General features: G+C 44.1%; 1 protein-coding gene across 1 annotated transcript; it reads right to left on the minus strand.

Annotated features, from left to right (window-relative positions):
* Positions 1 to 23,086: 23,086 nt before the first annotated feature.
* On the minus strand, positions 23,087 to 24,355 carry LOC119297742 (auxin-responsive protein IAA26-like). Its single transcript, XM_037575408.1, has 4 exons — positions 24,042 to 24,355; positions 23,856 to 23,946; positions 23,668 to 23,764; positions 23,087 to 23,487 (listed from the first exon to the last, which is right to left on the minus strand). Exons 1-3 carry the CDS (start codon positions 24,274 to 24,276, stop codon positions 23,689 to 23,691), a joined length of 402 nt encoding a protein of 133 aa, XP_037431305.1. The 5' UTR covers positions 24,277 to 24,355; the 3' UTR covers positions 23,087 to 23,487; positions 23,668 to 23,688.
* Between the last annotated feature and the right edge of the window lie 253 nt (positions 24,356 to 24,608).

Consider the following 24,608-nt stretch of genomic DNA (forward strand, 5'->3'; position numbering starts at 1 on the left):
ATCTGTAAGGTTGCCTACAGAGGAGGATTTAGCTGTTCCTGATCCGGAGGCCTAGTTGGTAGCCGTGTTGCATGCCACTCCGGATTGGACGGTTCCATATTTGGCGTATCTGAACCGGGGCGAATTACCAGAAGACAAACTTTTCGCCAGGCAGATAGTCCGGCGGTCCAAGTCTATGGTTGTTCACAATGGTGAGTTGCACCGTTCTAGCGTTTCAGGCGTATTCCAACGTTGTGTTTCTCCTGAAGAAGGACAAGAGATTCTACGGGAAATCCATGAAGGGGATTGCGGTCATCATGCCGGCTCAAACTCCTTGGTTGCTAAGGCTTTCCGACACGGGTTCTACTGGTTGACAGCTCATTCTGATGCGGAAGACTTGGTAAAGCAGTGTGATGCTTGTCAGAAATTTTCACGTCGAGCTCATGTTCCTGCTCAGGAGTTACGCATGATCCCCATCACTTGGCCGTTTGCTACTTGGGGGCTTGATATGGTTGGACCTTTTAAGCGTTCTAAGGACAAGAAGACCCACCTGTTGGTGGCGGTTGACAAGTTCACCAAATGGGTTGAAGCGGAGCCCGTCAGTAAATGTGATGCAGCCATGGCGGTTCAGTTCCTCAAAAAGATTATTTTCCGTTTCGACTTTCCACATAGCATCATCACAGATAATGGTACGAACCTTTCTAAAGGTGAGATGGAGGAGTTCTGCCAACGAGAGCACATCTGGCTTGATGTAGCGTCCGTGGCTCACCCCCAGTCTAATGGTCAAGCTGAGAGGGCGAATCAAGAAATCCTGAAGGGTATCAAGCCTCGACTCATGGTCCCTTTGAAGCGGACGCCGGGTTGTTGGGTGGAAGAATTACCATTTGTGTTATGGAGCATAAATACCACCCAAACCGATCTACGGGTTATACACCCTTTTTCCTGGTCTATGGGGCTGAGGCTGTCCTCCCAAGTGATATTCATCACGACTCGCCCCGGGTCGCGAATTATGTTGAAGCGGACAACGAGCAAGCACGCCAAGAAGCGCTGGACCTGTTAGATGAGAAGCGAGACATGGTTTTGGCTCGGTCAGCGGTTTATCAGCAAGACCTGCGGCGTTATCACAGCCGCCGGGTTAAGACAAGAACCTTTCAAGAAGGCGATTTGGTGCTTCAGCTCATTCAAGACCAGACTGATATGCACAAGTTATCCCCACCTTGGGAAGGGCCTTTTGTGCTCAGCAAAAATCTGCACAATGGATCATACTACCTCATTGACGTTCGAGAAGACTCACATAGCTCTGAGGAGGAGACCCAGCGGCCATGGAACATAGCTCTCCTACGGCCTTATTACACTTGAAGCCACATGCTTTTCATATGTACATATCTCAACAATGTATATATATGCCAACATGGCATGGTGGAAGTTGGGTTGTCACCCTTCTTCAAATCACAATTGGGAAACCAACAGCAATGTTTTCTATCACAGGTATGATTTATTATTGCTGCAACCATAGTTGCTTACCAAGTTGTGTTGGGTATTTTGACCTGTCTGGTGGTAAGACGCCTGGACATATTTTCCTTATGCAGGCACAGGGATTGCATAATATTGTAAAAATACATAAAGCAGTACCAAAATTCTCATGACAAATCAACGCAAAGTGTATCCCGCTGCACGAGGGCAACGGATCAAAGTATTTTCACTAGCTTATTACAAGGCGCTTGAAGGCCCAAAATATGGTGTTTGCAGCAGAACAAGGTTTATGGAGCATCACTCTGATTGCCGGATTAAGTCTCATTACCATGTTGATGCGAAGGTGATGGATCATCTGACGTCGGCTCAGCCTCCTCCTCCCCACCCAGCGGCTGGAAGTTGGTAGTGGTCCAGTCAATCCGGGTTAAGGCCTAAAAGATAGCTTCTTCACTGACAAGTTCTGACGGATCAATGTCAGGGGCATAAGTGTGCTTACGGATTCCTGGAATAAGATTTTGTGCCTCCGGAATGACAGGGTTAACCCATTTGTTGTTGGCATCATAATAAGACCGGTGAACCGTCAAGTTAGCGTCTTCTGCCAGCTGACTCGCCAGAGGACGCATTTCCCTTGTCACTCTTTTAAGGGTTGCATCATTGAAATCTACTCCATTTTCTTGTGTGCTTGGAAAGCCTTTGGCAAGGTCGACCGGATCCAAATCAGCTATCCACGCTTTGGCTCGGGTAAGTGCCAACAAAGCGCCGGCCCTGGCAGCAGATCGCTTCACCTCTTCTAGCTGTGCTGGTACCATGGATAACCTTGCCAGAGTGTCCTTGATCAGTGTTGGGGCCGGATTGTCATAGGATGCTGTGCAGATAACCCGTTGAGAGCCGGTGTATAATTGTTCAAGAAGAGTATATGCTGCTTTCAGCTTCATCCGTACATCTGAGCCCAGATGAGTAATGCGGCTACCTGCAACGGTTTAAGAATTTCATATTTCAACCGGCACCTTACAAGATGGATGTTTCAAATACCTTGCCGAGAGTACTTACCAAATATTGCGGAGGTCATGGCGTTTACTTGACGTTTCAACCCAGAAAGTTCTTCCGCCACCGGTTTAAGAGCAGATTCGGCATCTTTAGCCCGTTTCAGCAATGTGCCCTTCTCAGTGTCCCAATTGGCACGTTCCGTCTTGAATTCTTCCTTCAATCATTCTATGGAAGTTAAAGAGGCTCTAAGTTCATCTTTGGCTTTGGACGATTCTTCTTGATGAGATTTGATACTCTCTTGAAGATCAGCAATCTGCGTCCGTTGATGGTTTATGTCAGCCTGTCAACATCAGAAGAGCACATCAATATTTTATCAAAAGTCCCAAGCATACAACTGGTTCTACACTTGGCACTTGGGGGCTAATGCGGATTGCTTCTTTCTTACTGCTTATTCAAAGTCCCAAGGATTCATACAAGTTTCAATCCTGGCACTTGGGGGCTAATGCAGATTGTTTCTTTCTTACTGCTTATTCAAAGTCCCAAGGATTCATACAAGTTTCAATCCTGGCACTTGGGGGCTAATGTGTATTTGTTCAAACTACTTAAAAGTCAACAATGTGCAGTTTGGAAGTTCAAAGTCCCGGTTTGTTTTTACAAGCTAAACCGACCCTTGGGGGCTACAGGATACAAGGCAGTTAAAATACAAAGATAAGGAGGAAAATGTTTACCTCATAACGTTCCTTCATCAGATTTACCAAGTCAGCCTCATTGTCTCAGCTTGTATAAAGCCGGTTCAAGAATCCGGAATGAAGATCCTGGGCAGAAAGATTAGCATATTTTGACATATCAGTTTCCGTCGTCTTCTTGCCCATTGAAATAAACTCATCCTTGGCGGTATGTTTTGCCAAGATAACCGGATCGCCCAGAGCAGTATAAGCGGTGCCAGTAACAATAACATCATCGTCTTTGGCTGGGCTGGGTGGATTAGCACTTGACTTCAGTGGATCAGCAACCGGGCTTGCAGGTGTAGCATGTGGACTGGAGGTATTCTCTTATATGGCCGGATCAGCTTCCGGCGGATCAGCATTGATGGTTGGCTCTGGCGGGACAAAATCGTCCATGAGATTATCAAGATTTTGATCAAGATTTTTAGGAGCTTTCTCCGGTTCAACTTCACCGGTAGGGGCACTGGTCTTGGCCTTCTTACTCAAACAAGCTTTAGCACTAATATTAAAACAGGGATTAGCATGGTCAACTGAGTTATGAAAGAGAAGGGAAGACTACACACTTACCCAGGGACGATTTTCAGTGGAGGCAGCTGGGTGGTTGATGAACCACCAGACGAATTAGAAGATGCCTGATAATTTGAATCAGATGAATTGAGAGGGCATCGGAAGAAACCTTTCAAAAGATAATGTTTTTCAGGAGAACAAGCAACCTCTGGACGATGTTTCCGGTTTGGGGTATGAGGTAAACCGGAAGAAGTGACCTATTGACCACTGTGCCGAGTTGTGAAATGCCCTTTGGTTTGTTGTGTCTTCAAAGAAAGTTTTTGATCCAAATGAGCAACAGGGTGAGAGCATTTCACTTTCCGAACTGCACGGCAAAATCGTTGAACCGGCACAAGTTCTAAGTCAGAAGAAAGACAAATTACCTCAACATGATCTGCATGGCTGGCCTCCGCATCATCCTGGGAATTATCATTATCAGTAAAATATATGGATAGAAGTCAAGGGAGTCAAACTTTACCTCTTCAGCCGAGTCATCGACATCTTCTGGTGGTTCCAAAGACTCAGCAGTTTTCTTTTTGGCAGCTTTCTTGATGACCTTGGTCTTACCACGAGGAGCCTTAGCTACTTTGTCTTAAGTTTTCTTTTCCCAAAAGGAGCTACTGGCCTATGAGATTGCACAAAAGGATTATTATAGCAGTGTCAAAGCGGAGAAGGATCAGGAAAAGTACAAGGTTAAATATTTACCACTGGCAGTTTGTTGGAGGCGTAAAAAGGATGTAGACCAATTTGAGTACATACGGCGAGCGGTTTGTCAAGTATCTTCTTTACACTTTCACTGACTTCATCGTCCATCAGTTCTATTGAATTAAACCGTTGAGGATCATTGGTGTTGCCGGTGTATTCAAACATCAATCCGGGCCGACGTCTTAAAGGGAAAATGCACCATGAAATCTAGCAACGGACGAGATCAACACCAGTTAAACCGTTGGCAAGGAGAGCTTGGAGTTTGGTGAGTTGAGATGCATAAGCTTGTCGGTCTTTGGCAGGCAATCTCTAAGGTAAAGGGTGATTATTGCTGAGCCGGTGCGGACGGTAGCCCGGTAAAGGATTCTCTTTAGCAGGGGCAGTGTTCTGATAGTAGAACCAGGTGTGGTTCCAGTCTTTTGGATGGCTGTGAAGTTTGGCGTGGGGAAAGTCAACTTCTTTCCTCTTTTGAATCGACACACCGCCAAGTTCAGTATTAGGTCCATCAGAAAATTCCGTCTGGCGGTTTAAGTGAAAGAGATCTAGAAAGAGGTCGATGGTTGGTTCTTCTTGCAGATAAACCTCGCAGAATACTTGGAAATTGCATATGTTGGACACATAATTTGGTCCAATATCTTGAGGATGAAGTTGGAGCCTGGCAAGAACATCCCGGAAATTTTTTGATCCGGGAGGACTGAAACCTCGAGCTAAATTTTGCAAGAATACAATCACTTCTCCATCTTGAGGTTCAGGGGGGCACTCAGGGCCAGGAACTCGCCAACAGAGGACATTTTTTGAAGCTAAAGTGCCGGTGGTAACATATTCATTGATTTGCATTTCTGTGATTCGAGATGGAACCCAGTTGCAAGCAGCAAATTGCTTCGTCATCTTACAAAGTCTGTAAAAGGAAAATGGACGGTTTACGATTGGTGGTTCGTATGTGGTTGTCAGATATTAAACCGGTAATTCAGAGTATATGTATGAAGTGTACCGGGCATGTCTGCTCAAAGTCTAGATGGTGGTTTAAGAGAGGGCTAATGACATACGACGGATTACCAACACTAAAGGATAAACCGCCCTTTGAAGGCAGAACCCCGAACTAAAATTTTGTTAAGTGTGGAACAAACAGGTTTCACAAGTTGCAATTATTATTTTGGATCAAACGGTCGCTCTAGAAAGAAAAAAAATTAGACCTAAAACAGTGCAGAGAAGTTCATACACTCAAAGAGGGCTTCCAAACAATGGAAATGAGATCTATTTTTATGCAAGATAAGCACAAGCAATTGCCGCAGCAGCTCTACGTTGTTTTTACGATTTAAATAGGGCATTGGAGGTGAAAACTGACAAGGGTTTGCATCGGGCGGTGATGACCGCCGACGAACTCAACAAAGTTCCAATGCAGATCTAAGAAGGGGAAGGAGAAGAACTCACGGATGTGGACGAGCTGCGGAAGTTCGCCGTCGATTTTTGGTCAGAGTCAGGTCGATGCAGCGGCCTGAGTCGGTGCGGACTGGAAGATCAACGACGGCAGCGGCGGTGATACTTGAGGTCTTCGGGTCGCGAGGAGGAAGACGATGCAGTTTGGAAAGGGGGGAAATGTAAGGCGCCCCGGTCTTATTTATAAGGAAGTGGGACAAAATAGCAGGCGCAAAAATCGAGGAATCGGAAGCGGAAAAAGAGGATGCAGCTGTCGCCTCGATCTTCGGGAATTAATTAAAGAGAAGGGAATCTTTATAAAACTTTTTTATACAGGAATGACGTCACAATGATTTACTACAGTAACAGAAGATGACGTCATGGCGATTCATCAAAGTTCACAGGGAGAAGACAATATGGTGGTTTACGAGAATTGCCAGAAATTCAAGGATTGAAGACTGACATGAACAGGTTCAAATCAATCTGGGGCCTAATGTTGAGGATATAACCACTGAGGGTAAACCGCCCAGGAGGGGCTGGTACACCTTCAGTTATACTGAAGCCCAAGGAAACCCAGAAGATGGCGCTTTACGGATGAAGCTTGGAGGCCCAGAGCCCGCAGGCAGTTTAGGGCCCATGATAGTAAACCGCCATGATTGTATAAACTTGCATTGTAAGATAAGAAAGAAGAGACCGAGGCGGACACTTGTATGAGCCAGCCTCGGGACTGTGTAGACCGGCCGGGGTCCTCCTGAGTATATAAAGGGGTGACCCGGCGGTGGTTCAGGGACAGAAAACAACAACTCGAAGCCAGACAAAGTGGATTCGCTCCTTGGTCTTCGAAACCCCAGCAATACCAACCACAACTAGACGTAGGCTTTTACCTTCATCGAAGGGGCCGAACTAGTATAAACTCTCGTGTCCCCTTGTACGATTTAACCCCTTCAAGCTAACCCGTAGTGATGGCTCCACGACTAAGTCCTTTCATGAGGACATCTGCCGTGACAATTCCACGACACCAGCTGTGAGGGGGGAGAGAGAGACAATAGGCCAACGCAGTCTTGTTTAGATCTGGTGAAGAGAGGGTGAGAGACTATGAATATAACAAACCCTAGCAAATGAACACTGAGCCACCAGCATGTAACATATATGTAGTGCGGCGAGCGTGTGGAGAGTGTAAACCCTAGCGAACAAGCGCTGAGGCTCCCGCTTATATATATACTACTATAGTACGAACTGAGCTCCGGTGCCTTGAGTGCACCTGCTTTTGGCTGTATGACAGGTGAGCCAGCCACATTTTGGGCCCACCTGTCGTAAATCCAAAGGCAGGTGCACTAAGTCAATGAAGTTGCGTCCATAAAGTACTCTCGTGTATAGGACTAAAATATAGTGGAGTGGTTTTCTTATTCTCTCCATAACAATCGTTTTAAATTGTGTTAGTACGAAACGAAACTCTTTATTTAATGTACAGTGAAGAAAACTAGTACTACTTCCGATGAACTAACGATCCACGCCCACGCGTCCTGGTCGCACTTTCTGTCCTTCACGTGTGGTACACTACCCTCCCTTAAGAAAACTCGATCAAAAACACGCCCCCGCTTCCAGGTCGCGAGAGTCGTCACGCACACACACATAGACATAGACATGCATATCCGTGTTTACGTAAAATTCCATTTCCATCTCCAATCATATTTGTCCAACTGGCACATTATTTACGTTGTTAATTATATACGCAGCAATATTAACGTACAACATCTCTTGTTTGCGCATGTCCAAACCGCTGCCACGGCCGGTCCTGACCAACCCGAACCCTCTTCATCACCCGCGCGTGCTTCCCGCCCGAAACGGTATGGTATACTACTCGGTTTGCGGTGAGTGGCATACCGAGCGACCGTGTGGGGTCGAGCCGTGGAGGAGGGTGAGACACGAACACAACAGACGTGATTTAAACGTTGGTTTTGCTCGATGGCGCGATCCAACGAAACGAAACGTTGGTTTCTCTCCATTTCCATTTTTTCTCCGGAAAAACGGAAACTTTTCCACTCCATTTTCATTCCTATTCCAAGGTTTCCCCGTTACAACATTCCATCAAATACAAAGGAAAACTAACACGCATGCTGATGCATCTCAATGATTCACAGATCCTAGCCAATATTTACTTCACAACTAAAGAAAAAAGTTGTGAGAGCGTGTACGATAGAAAAACTACTGATGGGGTCACTACGACTTAAACCCTAAACCCTAAACATGATTTAATTTCCTGGCCAGGTAGAACCTGTCGAAGGAAAGACGGCTGGCACCCTCAGATCATACGATGCTTTTGTGCAGTTCCACTAAAATTGACCTGAGCATCCCTGATGGCAAAGATATTGAAGAAGTGTGATTAGAATAATAGTACTGGCACTAGTTCATGAGACATAAAATCATCACAAGTAGAAGTCGGTAGAAGTAGATAAAGATCGACATGGAGATGGAGCTACGGCAGTGGAGCAAGCCGGCTCCAAAAGGAAGATGGACTACCTGGGATGTCGAGCTGTAGCTAGAAGGGCGATTGGGACGCGGCATCGGCCCATACCGCGGTGACCCCCGATTGGGACGCACCGACTGTGGGTTTTATCCCTCGCCGATGTCGACCGCGTCTACGCAGAACATTGTTCCCTTCCCCCAGCTGCGGGATCAGGCCCGTCGTTCTATGCTTGTGAAGAGAGCAACCTAAGCAAGCAGGCTTGTAGCTTAGGCTCCTGCTAGTGTATATATAGTGGTTTTGGGAACCCACTTGACCAAGGCCTTGGGTGCTTCTTCAAATGCATCAATTTCCTCTTGAAGCTTGTCCTTGCCTTTTTGCTTGTGGTCTTGTGGTGGAAGATCATCTTGAGCTTGTGTCCCTTTGAAAGAAGTAGGATCATACTTCTCTTGTTGTGGAACAAACTTTGTCTTGGGGTATTGATCTTCTTCCCACTCAACTCCACTAGCATTGAACTTTTGTTCAAAACCAACACCTTGATTCTTCCGGTGTCTTCCTTGCTTGCGTACAATTTCCTCAAATTGCTTACTCCCAGCAAGGCTCTTGTAAACACCTTTCTCTATAATTCCCTTCAATAAGCTATTTTCTTGCTCAAGTGTAACTTGTCTAAGAGAATCATTAGTGGAATCAAGAGAACCACTAGAAGCAACAATATTGGATTTAGCATGATTGTTGTTACTACTAGATGAAGAATCTTTCTTGCTCTTGTTGCTAGATTTAACTTGTGGCATGTAAGTAGACAAGAGTAAACGCTTGGCAATGTAAGAAGAACTTTTCTTGCGAAGATCATCATTGATTGCCTTTAAAAACTCATGCTCTTGCTCAAGGTTGAGCTTTTCAAAGCGTAGCTTATCATGAGTCTTTAAAAGTTCTCGATGATTTTCCAAGGTAGTTTCATGAGCTAACTTAAGAGTGTTTAGTTCTTTAGTTAGACGCTCAATCTCCTTCTTATCATCATCATTCATTTTATCTTGATTAGCATGATTAATTGACGTTTCATCATAGCTTTCATCACTAGAGTTGTCAACAAGTAAATCATCATCACCTAGCAAATCATCTTCATCACTATTGAAATCAACATACTCATGATGTGTTACCTTTGGACCTTTGGCCATGAAGCACCTTCCAATTCCTTCATTTGGTAAGTCAAATATGTCGTAGGAGTTGGTTGACACAAGTGCTAGACCGGCAACACCTTCATCTTGAGTATATTCGGAGTCGGAGTGATAACTTCTTTCAGAGTGATTGTCGGAGTCGGAGCCGGATACCCATTCACCAACATGAGCTTGATGTCTTATTTTTGTGTAGCTCCTTGATGACTTTTCTTTCCTTTCCGAATCCTTGCTTCTCGGAGAGGGTTTTCGTTCATAACGATCATCTCTACTCCTCCTTTCTCTTGGTGGTGATTCTTCTCTTCTACTTCTTCTTTTGGGAGAATCTTCTCTTCTTTTGTAGGGAGTTGTACACTCATTGGAGTAGTGTCCGGGTCTTCCACAATTGTAGCAATTACGCTCACGACTAGAAGATCTTTTGTTATTGTAGGACCTTGACTTGGAACTTCTTTATTTGCTTCTACTCTTGTAGAACTTGTTGAAGTTATTTACCATTAGGCTCAATTCTCCATTGAAGGTTTGTTTCTCACTTGATGATGTGGGAGCATCACATGAGGCTTTGTAAGCACCACTTGACTTGTTGTGAAGCTCTTCCTTATCCTTGAGTGACATCTCATGAGCAACAATTCTTCCAATGACTTCCGTTGGCTTGAGATCTTTGTAATTGGGCATCATTTGGATCAATGTGCACACAATATCATATTTTCCATCCAAGGCTCTTAGGATCTTCTTGATGATGAATTTGTCGGTCATCTCTTCACTTCCTAAGCCGACAATCTCATTTGTGATGAGAGCAAGCATAGAATACATTTCAGCGACACCTTCACCATCCTCCATTTTGAACTTGCCAAGTTGACTTTGAAGCACATCCAATTTGGATTCCTTGACGGAGTCGGTACCTTCGTGCATATCAATTAAAGTATCCCAAATTTCCTTTGCATTCTCAAGACGGCTGATTTTGTTGAATTCTTCGGGGCACAATCCGTTGAAGAGAATATCACAAGCTTGAGCATTGTATTGTAGCATCTTCAACTCTTCCACGGTAGCTTCACGGTTTGGTTCTCTCCCATCAAAGAATTCACCTTGCAAGCCAATACACACAATAGCCCAAACGGCAGGGTTATGTCCAAGAATATGCATTTTCATCTTATGCTTCCAACTAGCAAAATTTGTACCATCAAAGTAAGGACCTCTACGGTGGTAATTTCCCTCGCTAGACGCCATACTCTCCTAGGTTGTGAAACCAAGGCTATGACTACCAAAAGCTATGGAAATCAAAGCAAATGGAGACCAAATCTCTGATACCACTTGTAGGATCGAAAGTATGTCTAGAGGGGGGTGATTAGACTACTTGACCAAATAAAAATCTAGCCTTTTCCCAATTTTAGTTCTTGGTAGATTTTAGCAACATAGAACGAGTCAAGCAATCAACCTACACATGCAATTCTAAGAGTATGGCAGCGGAATGTAAAACAATTGCATATGAAGGTAAAGGGATGAGTTTGAGTGAGCAAATACAATGTTGACACGGAGATTTTTTATCCGTGGTTCCGATAGGTGGTGCTATCGTACATCCATGTTGATGGAGACTTCAACCCACGAAGGGTAACGGTTGCCGAGTCCATGGAGGGCTCCACCGACGAAGGGTCCACAAAGAAGCAACCTTGTCTATCCCACCATGGTCGTCGCCCACGAAGGACTTGCCTCACTAGGGTAGATCTTCACGAAGTAGGCGATCTCCTTGCCCTTACAAACTCCTTGGTTCAACTCCACAATCTTGTCGGAGGCTCCCAAGTGACACCTAGCCAATCTAGGAGACACAATTCTCCAAGAAGTAACAAATGGTGTGTTGATAATGAACTCCTTGCTCTTGTGCTTCAAATGATAGTCTCCCCAACACTCAACTCTCTCTCTCTCATAGTATTGGATTTGGTAGAAAGAAGATTTGAGTGGAAAGCAACTTGGGGAAGGCTAGAGATCAAGATTTATGTGGTTGGAATGGAATATCTTGACCTCAACACAAGTGTAGGTGGTTCTCTCTCAGAAAATATGTATTGGAAGTGTAGGCATGTTCTGAGGGCTCTCTCCACGAATGAAGAGTGGGTATTTATAGCCTCCACACAAAATCTAACCGTTACACACAAATCACCAAACTCGGTGGGACCGATTCAGAGAACTCGGTCAGACCGATTTGGTTCATAATGTGACCGTTAGGTGTTTCGGTGGGACCGATTTCATTAGGGTTAGGGCATAACATAATCTCGGTGAGACCGATTACACAAACTCGATGGGACCGATTTTGGTAATAGACAAACAGAGAGTTGGTCAGGCAAACTCGGTGGGACTGATTCGCTCATCTCGGTTGGACCGAAACGTTACAAAAAGGAAACAGAGTGTTTGCATTGCAATCTCGGTGGGACCGATCGCTCATCTCGGTTTGACCAAAACGTTACGAAGGGAAACAGAGAGATTACAATCCCATCTCGGTGAGACCGAAAAGACTAGGGTTTCTGGCAGTGGCTATGTCAATTGAACTCAGTGGCGCCGGATAGAAAGAATCGGTGGGGCCGAGTTGGATATTTGGTGTGGGACATATGTGGATATGAGAAAGTAGTGGAGGGTTTTGGAGCATATCACTAAGCATTTTGAGCAAGCACCTCATTAAGCAAGACCTCATCCCTTCTTAATAGTATTGGCTTTTCCTATAGACTCAATGTGATCTTGCATCACTAAAATAGAAAATGTAGAGTCTTGTGCTTTGAGCTTGAGCCAATCTTTTATCCTTAGCATTTTGAAGGGTCCATTTTATAATCCATGCCATGCCAACCATTGAGCTTTCCTAAAATATTCATCTTGGAATAGCATTAGCTCAATGATCTATATGTTGTTAGGAATTACCAAAACCACCCAGGGATAGTTGCACTTTCAGAGTCCCTAGATATTTAATGACTGATGGTGGTTCACATTTTATTCATGGTGCCTTTCGTAAAATGCTTGCTAAGTATGATGTTAATCATAGAATTGCATCTCCGTATCATCCACAGTCTAGTGTTCAAGTAGAATTGAGTAATAGAGAGCTTAAATTAATTTTGGAAAAGACTGTTAATAGATCTAGAAAGAATTGGTCCAAGAAACTTGATGATGCATTATGGGCTTATAGAACTGCGTATAAAAATCCTATGGGTATGTCTCCATATAAAATGGTTTATGGAAAAGCATGTCACTTACCTCTTGAACTAGAACATAAGGCATATTGGGCCATTAAAGAGCTCAATTATGATTTCAAACTTGCCAGTGAGAAGAGGCTTTTTGACATTAGCTCACTTGATGAATGGAGAACCCGCGCCTATGAGAATGCCAAACTGTTTAAAGAAAATGTTAAAAGATGGCATGACAAAAGGATCCAAAAACATGAGTTTAATGTAGGTGATTATGTATTGTTATACAACTCTCGTTTAAGATTTTTTGCAGGAAAACTCCTTTCTAAATGGGAAGGTCCATACGTTATTGAGGAGGTCTATCGTTCCGGTGCCATAAAAATCAACAACTTCGAAGGCACAAATCCGAGGGTGGTGAACGGTCAGAGAATCAAACATTATATCTCAGGTAATCCCATAAATGTTGAAACTAATGTTATTGAAACTGTAACCCCAGAGGAATACATAAGGGACACTTTCCAGAATGTTTCAGACTCCGAAAAGGAATAGGTATGAGGTACAGTAAGTAAGCCGACTCCAAAACAGTTCTAATAGCAATATTTCTCTATTTTGGAATATTTAATAAAATAGGAAAATAAGAAGCAGTCCGGGAAGGACACGAGGCGTCCACGAGGGTGGAGGGTGCGCCCCTTGCCTCGTGGGCACCTCGTGTGCTCTCCGGACTCCGTTTTCTTGCACGATACTTCTTTTGGTCGGTAAAAATTCATTATATAATTCCCGAAGGTTTTGACCATCGTATAAAGCAAATATCTTCTGTCTTTGTTTCGAGTTGTTTTCTGCCATTGTTGTCAAGGCCACGCATCATGTCGTCTCCTTCCTCCTCCAACAATGAGGGCAACGATGCTTGGCTAATGAAGATAGAGCTGAAGAGAGAAGAGCCCGGAGAGATCAACAAGGATGATGGGATCAAGAAGGCCATGGGGGATCAAGTTCCAGCAGTAGTAGAAGACATCCTTCAACCTCATCACAATCTCTTTACTCCAACGGAGATTGAAGCTTTCAAGATGATTGAGTTAGCTTGCATTCAAAACAAGTATCTCACAAGTGAAAATATTTTGTTGAAGGAGCATATCATCGCACTCAAGGGCATTATCCACAAATTGGAGGATCTCCTACGCTCGATGTGCGACTATCCATCATCACAAACACCTTCTTCACCAACAAAGAAGAACTGAGTATCGGGTATGGGCACTCCCCTTGGAAACTGCCAAGCTTGGGGGAGTGCCCCGGTATCGTATCACCATCACACTTTTATCTTTACCGTTTTTCTTAGTTTGATCCTTTTGTTAATATCTTGATCTAGTATAATAAAGTTTTAGTATGATCTAGTTTTGAGTTTTGCTTTATGACCCTTCTATGTAATCGAGTCCGTGAGCTATATAATAAAGATTAGTGTTGAGTCAAGGGCTTGATTATCTTGCTGTGATCTTGAGGGAATAAAATAAAAGATAATAATAAAAAGAATTAAAGAGATCATATGGATCTTATGGAGAGTAATGACTTCACATATAAAAAGAATGATGAATAAAAATTGTTGAGAGTTGACAAACATAGTTTTGGTCATTGTTGCAATTAATAGGAAGTAATAAATAAAGAGAGGTTTTCACATATAAATATACTATCTTGGACATATTTTATGATTGTGAGCAATCATTAAAATATGACATGCTAAAAAGTTGATGTTGGACAAGGAAGACAACGTAATGGGTTATGTTTTCTTACATCTAAAATAAATTATATTGTCATGGATCATCCAACATGTTGAGCTTGACTTTCCCTCTCATGCTAGCCAAATCCTTTGCACCAAGTAGAGATACTACTTGTGCTTCCAAATACCCTTAAACCCAGTTTTGCCATGAGAGTCCACCATATCTACCTATGGATTGAGTAGGATATTTCAAGCAAGCTGTCATTGTTGCAAGCAATAAAAATTGCTCTCTAAATATGTATGATTTATTAGTATGGAGAAAATAAGCTTTATACGATCTTGTGATGTGAAAGAAATAAAAGCGATGGACTGCATAATAAAGGTCCATATCACAAGTGGCAATATAAAGTGACGTTCTTTCACATTAAGATTTTGTGCATTCAACCATAAAAGCACATGATAACCTCTGCTTCCCTCTGTGAAGGGCCTATCTTTTATTCTTGTCTATTACTTCATATAAGAGTCATGGTGATCTTCACCTTTCATTTTTACATTTTATCCTTTGGCAAGCACAATGTGTTGGAAAGATCCAGATATATATAGCTAATTGGATGTGAGTTTTCATGAACTAGTATTGTTGACATTACCCTTGAGGTAAAAGGTTGGGAGGCAAAACTATAAGCCCCTATCTTTCTCTGTGTCCGATTAAAACTTCATACCCATAAGTATTGTGTGAGTGTTAGCAATTGTGAAAGACTAAATGATAGTTGAGTACGTGGACTTGCTGAAAAGCTCTTATATTGACTCTTTCTGATGTTATAATAAATTGCAATTGCTTCAATGACTGAGATTATAGTTCATTAGTTTTCAATGAAGTTTATGATTCATACTTGAAACTGTGAATGAATTGTTACTTTAGCATAAGAGATCATATGAAAATGTATATGTATGTTGTTGTTCTAAGAATGATCATGATGCCCTCATGTCCGTATTTTATTTTATCGACACCTCTATCTCTAAACATGTGGACATATTTCTCGATATTGGCTTTCGCTTGAGGACAAGCGAGGTCTAAGCTTGGGGGAGTTGATACGTCCATTTTGCATCATGCTTTTATATCGATATTTATTGCATTACGGGCTGTTATTACACATTATGTCACAATACTTATGCATATTCTCTCTTATTCTATAAGGTTTACATCAAGAGGGGGAATGCCGACAGCTGGAATTCTAGGGTGGAAAAGGAGCAAATATTAGAGACCTATTCTGCACAACTCCAAAAGTCATGAAACTTCACAGGAGCACGTTTTAGAATATATAAAAAATATTGGGAGAAGGAAGTACCAGAGGGGGGGCACCCACCATCCACGAGGGTGGGGGGCGCCCTACCCCCTGGGCGTGCCCCCTGCCTCGTGGGCCCCCTGGCAGCCCTCTGATACCCATCTTTTGCTATATGAGGTCTTTCGTTGAGGAAAAAAATCATAAGCTAGCTCACAGGACGAAACTCCGCCGCCACGAGGAGGAACATTGGCGAAACCAATCTAGGGCTCCAACAGAGCTGTTCTGCCAGGGAAACTTCCCTCTAGGAGGGGGAAATCATCACCATCGTCATCACCATCGATCCTCTCAGTGGGAGTGGGTCAATCTCCATCAACATCTTCACTAGCACCATCTCATCTCAAACCCTAGTACATCTCTTGTATCCAATCTTTGTCCCAAAGCCTCAGATTGGTACCTGTGGGTTGCCAGTAGTGTTCATTACTCCTTGTAGTTGATGCTAGTTGGTTTATCTGGTGGAAGATTCTATGTTCAGATCCTTTATGCATATTAATACCCCTTTGATTATGAACATGAATATGATTTGTGAGTAGTTACGTTTGTTCTTGAGGACATGGGAGAAGTCTTGCTATAAGTAGTCATGTGAATTTGGTATTCGTTCGATATTCTGATGAGAAGTATGTTGTCTTTCCTCTAGTGGTGTCATATGAATGTCGACTACATGACACTTCACCATTGTTTGTGCCTAGAGAAAGCATTGAGAAGTAATAAGTAGATGATGGGTTGCTAGAGTGACAGAAGCTTAAACCCTAGTTTATGAGTTGCTTCGTAAGGGGATGATTTGGATCCATATGTTTCATGTTATGGTTAGGTTTACCTTAATACTTTTTTTGTAGTTGCGGATGCTTGCAATAGGGGTTAATCATAAGTGGGATGCTTGTCCAAGGAAGGGTAGTACCCAAGCACTGGTCCTCCCACATATCAAATTATCAAAGTACCGAACGTGAATCATATGAACGTGATGAAAACTAGCTTGACGATAATTCCCATGTGCCCTTGGGGGCGCTTTCCTTTATATAAGAGTTTGTCCAGGCTTTTCCTTTGCTACAAAAAGGATTGGTCCATCTTCCTGCACCTTATTTACTTTATTTACTTGTTACCTGTTACAAATTACCTTATCACAAAACTATCTGTTACCGATAGTTTCAGTGCTTGCAGAGAATACCTTGCTGAAAACCGCTTATCATTTCCTTCTGCTCCTCGTTGGGTTCGACACTCTTACTTATCGAAAAGGCTATGATAGATCCCCTACACTTGTGGGTCATCAAGGTCTAAGCTTGGGGGAGTTGATACGTCCATTTTGCATCATGTTTTCCTACTGTTATTTATGATGTTTTTGTTCATAATAATGCTTTTTGGAGTAATTCTAATGCCTTTTCTCTCATAATATGCAAGGTATACACAAAGAGGGAGAATTCCGGCAGCTGGAAATCCGAACCTGGAAAAGCCACGTCAGGCTACCTATTCTGCACAACTCCAAACAGGCTAAAACTTCACGGAGAATTTTTATGGAATATATGATGAATATTGGAGCAAATAAGTACTAGAGGAGGCCCACCAGGTGGGCACAACCCACCTGGGCGCGCCAGGGAGCCCAGGCACGCCCTGGTGGATTGTGCTCACCCAGGCTACCTCTGGTACCCACCTTCTGGTATATAAGTTATTTTGACCTAGAAAAAATAAGGAGAGGACTTTCGGGGTGGAGCACCGCCGTCTTGAGGTGGAACTTGGGCAGGAGCACTTTTTCCCTCCGGCGGAGCGATTCCGCCGAGGAACTTCCCTCCCAAAGGGAGAAATCATCGTCATCATCATCACCAACAGCTCCCCCATCTTGGGGAGGGCAATCTCCATCAACATCTTCAACAACACCTTCTCATCTCAAACCCTAGTTCATCTCTTGTGTTCAATCTTGTTACCGGAACTATAGATTGGTGCTTGTGGGCGACTAGTAGTGTTGATTACATCTTGTAGTTGATTACTATATGGTTTATTTGGTGGAAGATTATATGTTCAGATCCAATATGCTATTTAATACCCCTCTGATCTTGAGCCTGATTATCATTTGTGAGTAGTTACTTTTGTTCTTGAGGTCACGGGAGAAATCATGTTGCAAGTAATCATGTGAACTTGATATGTGTTCGATATTTTGATAGTATGTATGTTGTGATTCCCTTAGTGGTGTCATGTGAACGTCGACTACACGACACTTCACCATATTTGGGCCTAAGGGAATGCATTGTGGAGTAGCAGTTAGATTATGGTTTGCGAGAGTGACAAAAGGTTAAACCCCAGTTTATGCGCTATTCCGTAAGGGACCGATTGGATCCAAAAGTTTAATGCTACGGTTAGAATTTTTTCTTAATACTTTTCCCATAGTTGCGGATGCTTGCGGGAGGGTTAACCATAAGTAGGAGGTTTGTTCAAGTAAGAAAAACACCTAAGCACCGGTCCACCCACATATCAAATTATCAAAGTAGCGAACACGAATCAAACCAACATGATGAAAGTGACTAGATGAAAATCCCGTGTATCCTCAAGAACGCTTTGCTTATCATAAGAAACCGTTTTGGCCTGTCCTTTGCCTCAAAAGGATTGGGCTACCTTGCTGCACTTTTGCTACTATTATTGTTACTTGCTTGTTACAAATTATCTTGCTATCAAACTACTACTTTACTTAAAATTTCAGCACTTGCAAACATTACCTTGCTGAAAACCACTTGTCATTTCCTTCTGCTCCTTGTTGGGTTCGACACTCTTACTTATCGAAAAGAGCTACAATTGATCCCCTATACTTGTGGTTCATCAACAGTGTTAACATCCATTTGATGAATGAGAAGACCATATGAGGCAGCTAGTGAAAGTAGTATACTCGAATAGTGGTCAGTCGAGCCACAGGTGAGTAAGTATCAAAGAAATCTTCACCTTCCTTTTGGGTATAACCCTTAGCCACGAGCTGTTCCTTGTACTCCTCGATAGTACCATCAGGCCTAAGCTTCTTCTTGAATACCCATTTGCACCCTATAGGTTTGCACCCATAAGGACAATCAGTTATCTCCCAAGTTTCATTTGCCCAGATGGAATCCATCTCACTACGGACTGCTTCCTTCCATTAGTCAGCATCTTCAGATGCATAGGCCTCTGAAATAGAACTAGGAGTGTCGTCTATGAGATACACAAGAAAATCATCACCAAAAGACTTTGTAGTCCTCTATCTCTTGCTTCTAGTAGGAATTTCATTGTTCTCCTCCACAGAATTTTCAAAGTGTTCCATTGAAATGGCTGGTTCAGTAATTGTAACCGGTTCCTGATTCGATGAACTAGGCATCTCCTGAGTAGATGAGGTAGCCATATCCTTCATGGGAAAGATATCTTCAAAGAAAGTCGCATCATTCGACTCCATGATCGTACCAACATGCATGTCAGGTACCTCAGATTTTACAACATGAGAATCTATAACCAATGCTATGAAAATCATATCCCAGGAAAACACGATCCACAGTTTTTGGTCCCACCTTGCGCTTCTTCGGAGTTGGCACATTGACTTTCTCCAAACAACCCCAGGTTCATAGATAAGAGAGCTTTAACCTTTTCTTCTCCCATTCCCTCGAATGGAGTTATCTCTTTGATCTTTGTGGGAACTCGGTTTAGGACATGACATGCTCAATATTGCCTCCCCTCACCATACCTTGGAGAGACCCGATGTGTCTAACATGGCGTTAACCAAATCAGTTAGAGTACGATTCTTTCTTTCGGCCACCCCATTTGACTGAGGTGAATAGGGAGGCGTCCTCTCATGGATTATACCATGTTCCGCACAAAAGGAATCAAATTCATTTGAGTAATACTCTCCAGCACGACCAGACCTAAGCCTCTTGATCTTTCGATCAAGTTGGTTTTCCACTTCAACTTTATAGATCTTGAAATAGTTCAAAGCCCCATCCTTAGATTTCAGAAGATACACATGGCAATATCTAGTGGAGTCATCAATCAACATCATGAAATATTTCTTTCCACCTTTTGTCAAAATACCATTCATTTCACATAGATCTGAATGTATGAGCTCTAGTGGTGCAAGATTTCTCGTTTTCGCAGTCGTATGAGACTTACGAGGTTGCTTAGCTTGCACATAAACTTGACACTTAGATTCCTTGACAGTGATGAAACTAGGGATTAAGTTCAACTTGGCTAGTCGCGACATGCAACCAAAATTAACATGACAGAGACGCGAACGCCACACATTAGATTCACTATTATTGCAAACATGATTAACAACTTTATTGCAAACATCTGACAATGATAAACGAAACAGGCCTCCTGACTCATAGCCTTTACCAACAAAACTTCCATACTTAGATATTACAAATTTATTCGACTCAAAGACAAGCTTGTAGCCATCTCTACACAGAAGAGATCTTCTGACAAGATTTTTATTGACGGAGGGGACATAATGTACGTTCTTCAGCCGCACGATCTTCCCTGAAGTAAACTTCAGATCGACCGTGCCAACACCACGAACATAAGCACTTGAACTGTTGCCCATTAGCACGGTGGAAGTCCATGCGGTCTGATAAGACGAAAACATGGAAATATCACCGCAAACATGCACATTAGCACTCGTTTTAATCAACCAATCAGGAGAATGACATACTGAAAGAATAGTGGGAGATATACCATACCCAGCTTCCTTCATGTCAGTGTCACCAATGACAACATTAGAGGTCTTGCCGCCTTTCCCAAGATGGCGCTTGTCATAATGATTATGGCAACCAGGAGCCAAATGGTCAGGATCTTCGCACACATGACAAACACCTTTCTTCTTGTCATTCTTCTTCTTGAAGTTGGTGTGCTGCACAGCCTTGTTCTTCCGATCAAACTTTGCTTTACCATCAAACTTGCCCTTGTTCTTGAACTTGTGGGGCTGGAAGTTTTTCTTCTGTACTAGATTGGCACTAGAACCTCCCTCAATACCTCGAGCACGGTTGTCCTTTGCTCTCTCCTTTTCTTCCACATCAAGAGTACCAATGAGATCCGGAACGGAAAACTCATGCCTCTTATGCTTCAGTAAGGTAGCAAAGTTCCTCCACGAAGGAGGAAGCTTAGTGATGATACCTCCGGCAACAAACTTGTTCGGTAGAAAATAATTGAAGTGCTCAAGTTCTCTAGCAAATGACTGTATCTCATGAGCTTGCTCAACCACGGAGCGCTCTTCAGTCAACCTGTAATCATAGAATTGCTCCATGATGTACAGCTCAGTGCCAGCATCCGAGACCCCAAACTTGGCCTTGAGTGCATCCCACATATCTTTTCCATTATCAATTAACGCATCAGTATCAACTATGTTCTCACCAAGAACACTCAAGAGAGCAGCCTTAAATAGGGTATCCATTTTTTGAAAAGCTTGTTCCTATTGAGCATCATATTCTCCTTCAGGTTTGCCAAGAGTGGCGTCATAGTAGCTCATGGTTTGAAACCATAGAAATGACTCTCACGCGCCACATCTTATAGTGGATACCCTCAAACATATGAGGTCTCATGGAAGCAGCAAAACCACTCGGGGCGAATTGCCTATACTAAGGTTTTTGGATTGTTAGAAATATGAGCAATTTACCAAATGATTTTATTAACAGAAATACTAGATAAAGCATGACTAATATAGCAGAGATAAGAAAAGTCATGTGATCTGACAGAGAGAAGGTAGATAGCATCTGCATATATGAACTGTAGTCAAACATGTCTAGAGCAGACAGTAGAGCAAGTTGCATATATGAAGTAGAACTTAACAGATGTAGGGTAAACACTAGAACAAGGAACTGTGGCGGGACCTCTAACAGAAAGAGCAAGAACACGTATGGAACAACAGCAGCAGCAGAAGCACTGGACTTGGGGTCGACATCCTCGCTAGCCATGTCGTCGGAGAGATTGTCGACGTCGGGGAAGAATTCGTCATACATGAATTCCATGGCCTTTCCCTCATATTTCATTTTAGGAAGAGGGATTGCCATTAGCGCCTTCCGAGATCGGCCTCGAGGAAGGTAAGATGCCCGGACCCCGTAGGGCGAGCCTGGATAAAAGCACAAATCTAATAATAACAAGGTCGACGAGGAGTGACCGATCGAGGGGATCTCTTGCTACCAGAAAGGAACTGAACTGGCTTGCCCGGAAAGAATGGATTGCGACCCTTGGAGAGCTAATGGTACTGGACTGATAGCGCACTGATTGAACCGACCCCGGACGTACCACTGGGGAACCTGTGGCTGGAGAGAATCTCTCGCGATGGAGAAATGTCAAATGGGAAGCCGTGATGAACCGGTAAGTAGTCGGGCATAGCACTCCCCAAAAACCTTATCACCCTTCTCCCATACAGGATTCAAAGCGGTGGGGTTTCAGAGGCCTACTGTCCCGACTCGCGGTGCACGCCGCAAGCCGGGATGAGGAAGACAGCAGCAGCTCAGAGATTGGAACCGGTGGCGAGAGGAAGAAGTTCTGATGCACCTCTCTGAGAGGAGTGACCTCCCTTTTATAGGCGCAAGAGAAGGAGGCGAGACCACAACGACGGGAGATGAAGCAAAAGAGGGAGATGAAGCGAACGGACTTCCGCGACGCGTCGTGACAAGGTGTGGCGAGGCGGGCGGCGGAGGAGGAGCGCGTGTGGATGTCCCTCTTGTTCTCATGCTCATACATGTGGGAAAAGAATCTCCCTTATAAAGAGGTCCAACTCACTCTAAACTAGCAATATGGGACTAAACTTTAGTAGTGCCCCTTGCCTTGCACGAATGGGCTAAGTGGGCCTCTAGGATTTATTAAGAATTTCTGAAATTGTTATTGGGTTGGTCCATAAATAGATAAAATTCCAGTAGGAAGGACTTCCATGCCATTAGGTTTTTGAACATGATACAAATGACAAATGCTCACACATACACTCACCTCTATAAACGCATGCACGGACACTCTACCCCTATGAGCCATGTTGTTAGGTTTACTCCTCCCCCCGTTGGCGCTACAGCCGGTCTGCCTCGCCTCCGATGCCTTTTGGGTCTTGGAGGTGCGTTGGACCTTGAGGGACCCTGATCTCTTTCTTGTTACTTTCAATGTCTTGGTTGGGGCGCCTTTTATTCGCTTATGTGTTTGTGATGGTCCACAAACCTGATTATAATTTTTATTACCTCTAATATTCTCTATATGAACATGATTGATTATGATTATGTCAGAAGTTATTTATGCAAAAACAATCCGGCCAGCCACCAAGTACTATCTGACATGATTCTTCATTTCATGCACAACAATGAACCGAACAAACAGAGTTGCCCGCTCAATTCAAGATTCTTCCAAGTTGGAGGTCCGAGCAAAAAAATATGTTCCAAATTTAAGGCGAATTAAGCACATTTCATCAAAATTTGGGAGGTGCACAAACTCTTGATCCATGTACTTTTTTTTTTTGCGAGGTGATCCATGTACATGTGACAAACAGCCGAAGAAATTAACTAGATGGAACCCAAGGATCGACGAGGGATGGAACTACACTAGCAGTACTAGAATATTGGGATCTTGCCAAGTCAACCGTATCGTCAGCCTCATGCGAGAAGCAAACAAGATGAGGCTCATATCGGCCAAACTATATTTTTATCCAAGTCAACCAACATTTTATTCCCAACTGATGGCACGCCGGTCGATCTTGGATTAGAGGTACGGGATCGTATCTGCATGGCCTCGTCAGAATCGCGCCATCGTCTTCCTTGCTTCCTTGGTTCCTCATCGCTGTCACACCCACTGGAGCGACATGCAAGGTTCAGATCATATCTACACGCACCGAAGATCTGAAACGGGATAAACATTTTATTAGTATAAGCTACTCCTATCAGTTTAGTATATCAGGTCAAACTTCAACCACATATCGTTCGTTTTCTTAAAAAAAATCAAACATATTTCTGTAATTCATTTTTTTAATGAAGACCCTGCAATTCTGTTAGCCTGTGAGACTTTTGGCGAATTCTCACCTGCGGCACCAAATAGGTCCGTCACGCGTTGGCGCTCAGCCCTCTCGCCTCGCACGCTCGCATCACTCTCATCCGCCTGCACGAACACACGAACATCCTGCAGATTCACACAACAGTTCGAGATCAGAACATTTGCATTATTGCATAGTGCGACGACGCGATCCAACAATTGGTGCGGTGGTGCTTACTCCCAGGGCACGTCGCCGACGAGCATCCAGTCGCCGTCGCCGTCCTCGTACACCACGGCGTGCTCCCACTGGCCGTACCCGTCCATCAGGCCTGCATATACATGCATGCGCGCGCGTCAGTGCACAAACCTTAACATGGCCAAAAGATGGTGGATCGATCGATATGCTGAAGCTTTGGTTGCTTACCGATGGAGCAGCAGTAGAACATGGCGTTGAGCTCCTGGAGGAGCTCGAGGTAGTCGCCGTAGGCCGCCACGTCCACCTTGCGCAGGTACGGCGTCCCGTCCATGCTCACCTTCACGAACGCCGCCGCCTCGACGCTCTTCCTCGCCCGCCTCGCCCTCCGCGCCCTCTCGCCCGGCGGCGCCAGCGTCAGCTCGGTCAGCTCCACGCCGCCATCGTCTCCACCATAGCTACCCATCACTCTCAAATTAATGTACTGTACGATCAGTCGGTGGGTTCAGAGGCTGGAAGTTTGGGAGACTGGGAATGGAAGGCGTGGGTCGTGAATGGCAAAGCTTTGGCTGGCCGGTGCTGCCGTATATATACACCGGCCGTTGGTACGATACGTGCGCTACCCGATCCTCTGTGGCGGGTAGGAGGAGGGGAGGGGGAGCAGGGTGGTGCCGGCCAGCGAGGAGGCGGCGTGGTATGGGTCATCCGGCGGTTGCGCGCAGAGAGGATCCGGGGCGGGGACAGGGGCTGCGGACCCTGGCGGGCGGCGGTCGGGTTGGGTGCGGTCCGGCAACGAAC

Source organism: Triticum dicoccoides, chromosome 5A, assembly GCF_002162155.2.
Source record: "Triticum dicoccoides isolate Atlit2015 ecotype Zavitan chromosome 5A, WEW_v2.0, whole genome shotgun sequence".
Taxonomy (NCBI): Eukaryota; Viridiplantae; Streptophyta; class Magnoliopsida; order Poales; family Poaceae; genus Triticum; species Triticum dicoccoides.